At 46.5% G+C, this 1,255-nt stretch overlaps 1 protein-coding gene across 1 annotated transcript; it reads left to right on the top strand.

Annotated features, from left to right (window-relative positions):
- The first annotated feature begins 285 nt into the window (after positions 1-285).
- Positions 286-915, top strand: LOC122100209 (endogenous retrovirus group K member 6 Pro protein-like). The gene has a single exon (XM_042670553.1). The coding sequence runs from the start codon at positions 286-288 to the stop codon at positions 913-915; it is 630 nt and encodes a 209-aa protein (XP_042526487.1).
- The last annotated feature ends 340 nt before the right edge of the window (positions 916-1,255 follow it).

Raw genomic sequence — 1,255 nt, 5'->3', positions numbered from 1 at the left:
CAGGGCCGCAAAATCAAAACAGGACAGAACCCTGGAGCTGTCAGGTTCGTCCCCCAAGTGACCCCTCACGCACCATCAGCGCCCTCATATGGGCAACCACAGGAAGTGCAGGATTGGACCTCTGTGCCTCCTCCCACACAATATTGACCCCCGAGTTAGGAAATCAGATTCTTTCCACAGGAGTGTTTGGTCCACCGCCCCCAAACACCTTTGGTCTCATTCTGGGGTGTGGTAGTGCTGTTTTTCAGGGCCTTAGTATTTCCCCTGGGGTTATTGACAAGGACTATGAGGGAGAGATTAAGTTACTGGCTACTGCTTCTCAGGGGCCAGTCAAAAGTTTTTCCTGGACAAAGAATTGCTCAATTAATATTGCTTCCCCTTGATAAGACAAACCCTAGCCTTACACAAAAGAGAGGATCCAGAGGCTTTAGGTCTTCAGATGCTTACTGGGTCCAGGAGATTACTCAGGACCGGCCTCTCTTCAAGCTAAAATTAGATGGGGAAAAATTTGAAGGCCTTATGGATATGGGTGCTGATGCTACAATTATTTCTAAAAGAGACTGGTCCCCATCCTGGCCCCTTACCCCTTCCATGACTCACCTTAAAGGTATTGGACAAACCTCTAACCCATTACAGAGCTCCAAAATTTTAACCTCGGAAGGTGGAGCAAAAAATAAGGGCACAGTCCAGCTGTACGTGGTTGAGACCCTCCTGGTTAACTTGTGGGGACGTGATATTTTATCCCAAATGAAGCTTATAATGTATAGTCCAAATGAATTGGTTACTCAACAGATGCTTAACCAGGGCTTTCGCCCTAGACAAGGCTTAGGAAAACATTCTCAAGGCCCTAAAGAACCCATTCAGGTGGAGGTAAAAATCATTCCTTTCCGTATGGGCTATAAAAATTTATCCTAGGGCCGTTGACATGCCTGTACTCCATGCAGACAAAATATCCTGGAAAAGGACTGAGCCTGTATGGGTTGATCAATGGCCTTTGTCCTCTGAAAAACTGGCTACGGCTACTACAGGTACAGGTACTACAGCTACAGTACAGGAACAGCTTGCTGCAGGCCACATTGAACCCACCACATCTCCGTGGAACACTCCCATTTTTGTAATTAAAAAGATATCAGGAAAATGGAGATTACTTCAGGATCTTAGAGAAGTAAATAAGGCCATGGTGTCCGTAAGGAGCCCTTCAACCCTGACTTCCCACACCCGTGGCTATTCCCACGGGGTAGCATAAGATTGTTAT

This window comes from Dipodomys spectabilis, unplaced genomic scaffold (assembly GCF_019054845.1).
Source record: "Dipodomys spectabilis isolate Male_0828 unplaced genomic scaffold, ASM1905484v1 ptg000570l, whole genome shotgun sequence".
Taxonomy (NCBI): domain Eukaryota; kingdom Metazoa; phylum Chordata; class Mammalia; order Rodentia; family Heteromyidae; genus Dipodomys; species Dipodomys spectabilis.
This window is presented reverse-complemented; position numbering and strand designations above follow the sequence as displayed.

What these genes read in the sequence shown, in the direction of transcription:
- LOC122100209 (XM_042670553.1), top strand. Translation starts at nt 286, where the DNA reads ATGAGGGAGAGATTAAGTTACTGGCTACTGCTTCTCAGGGGCCAGTCA.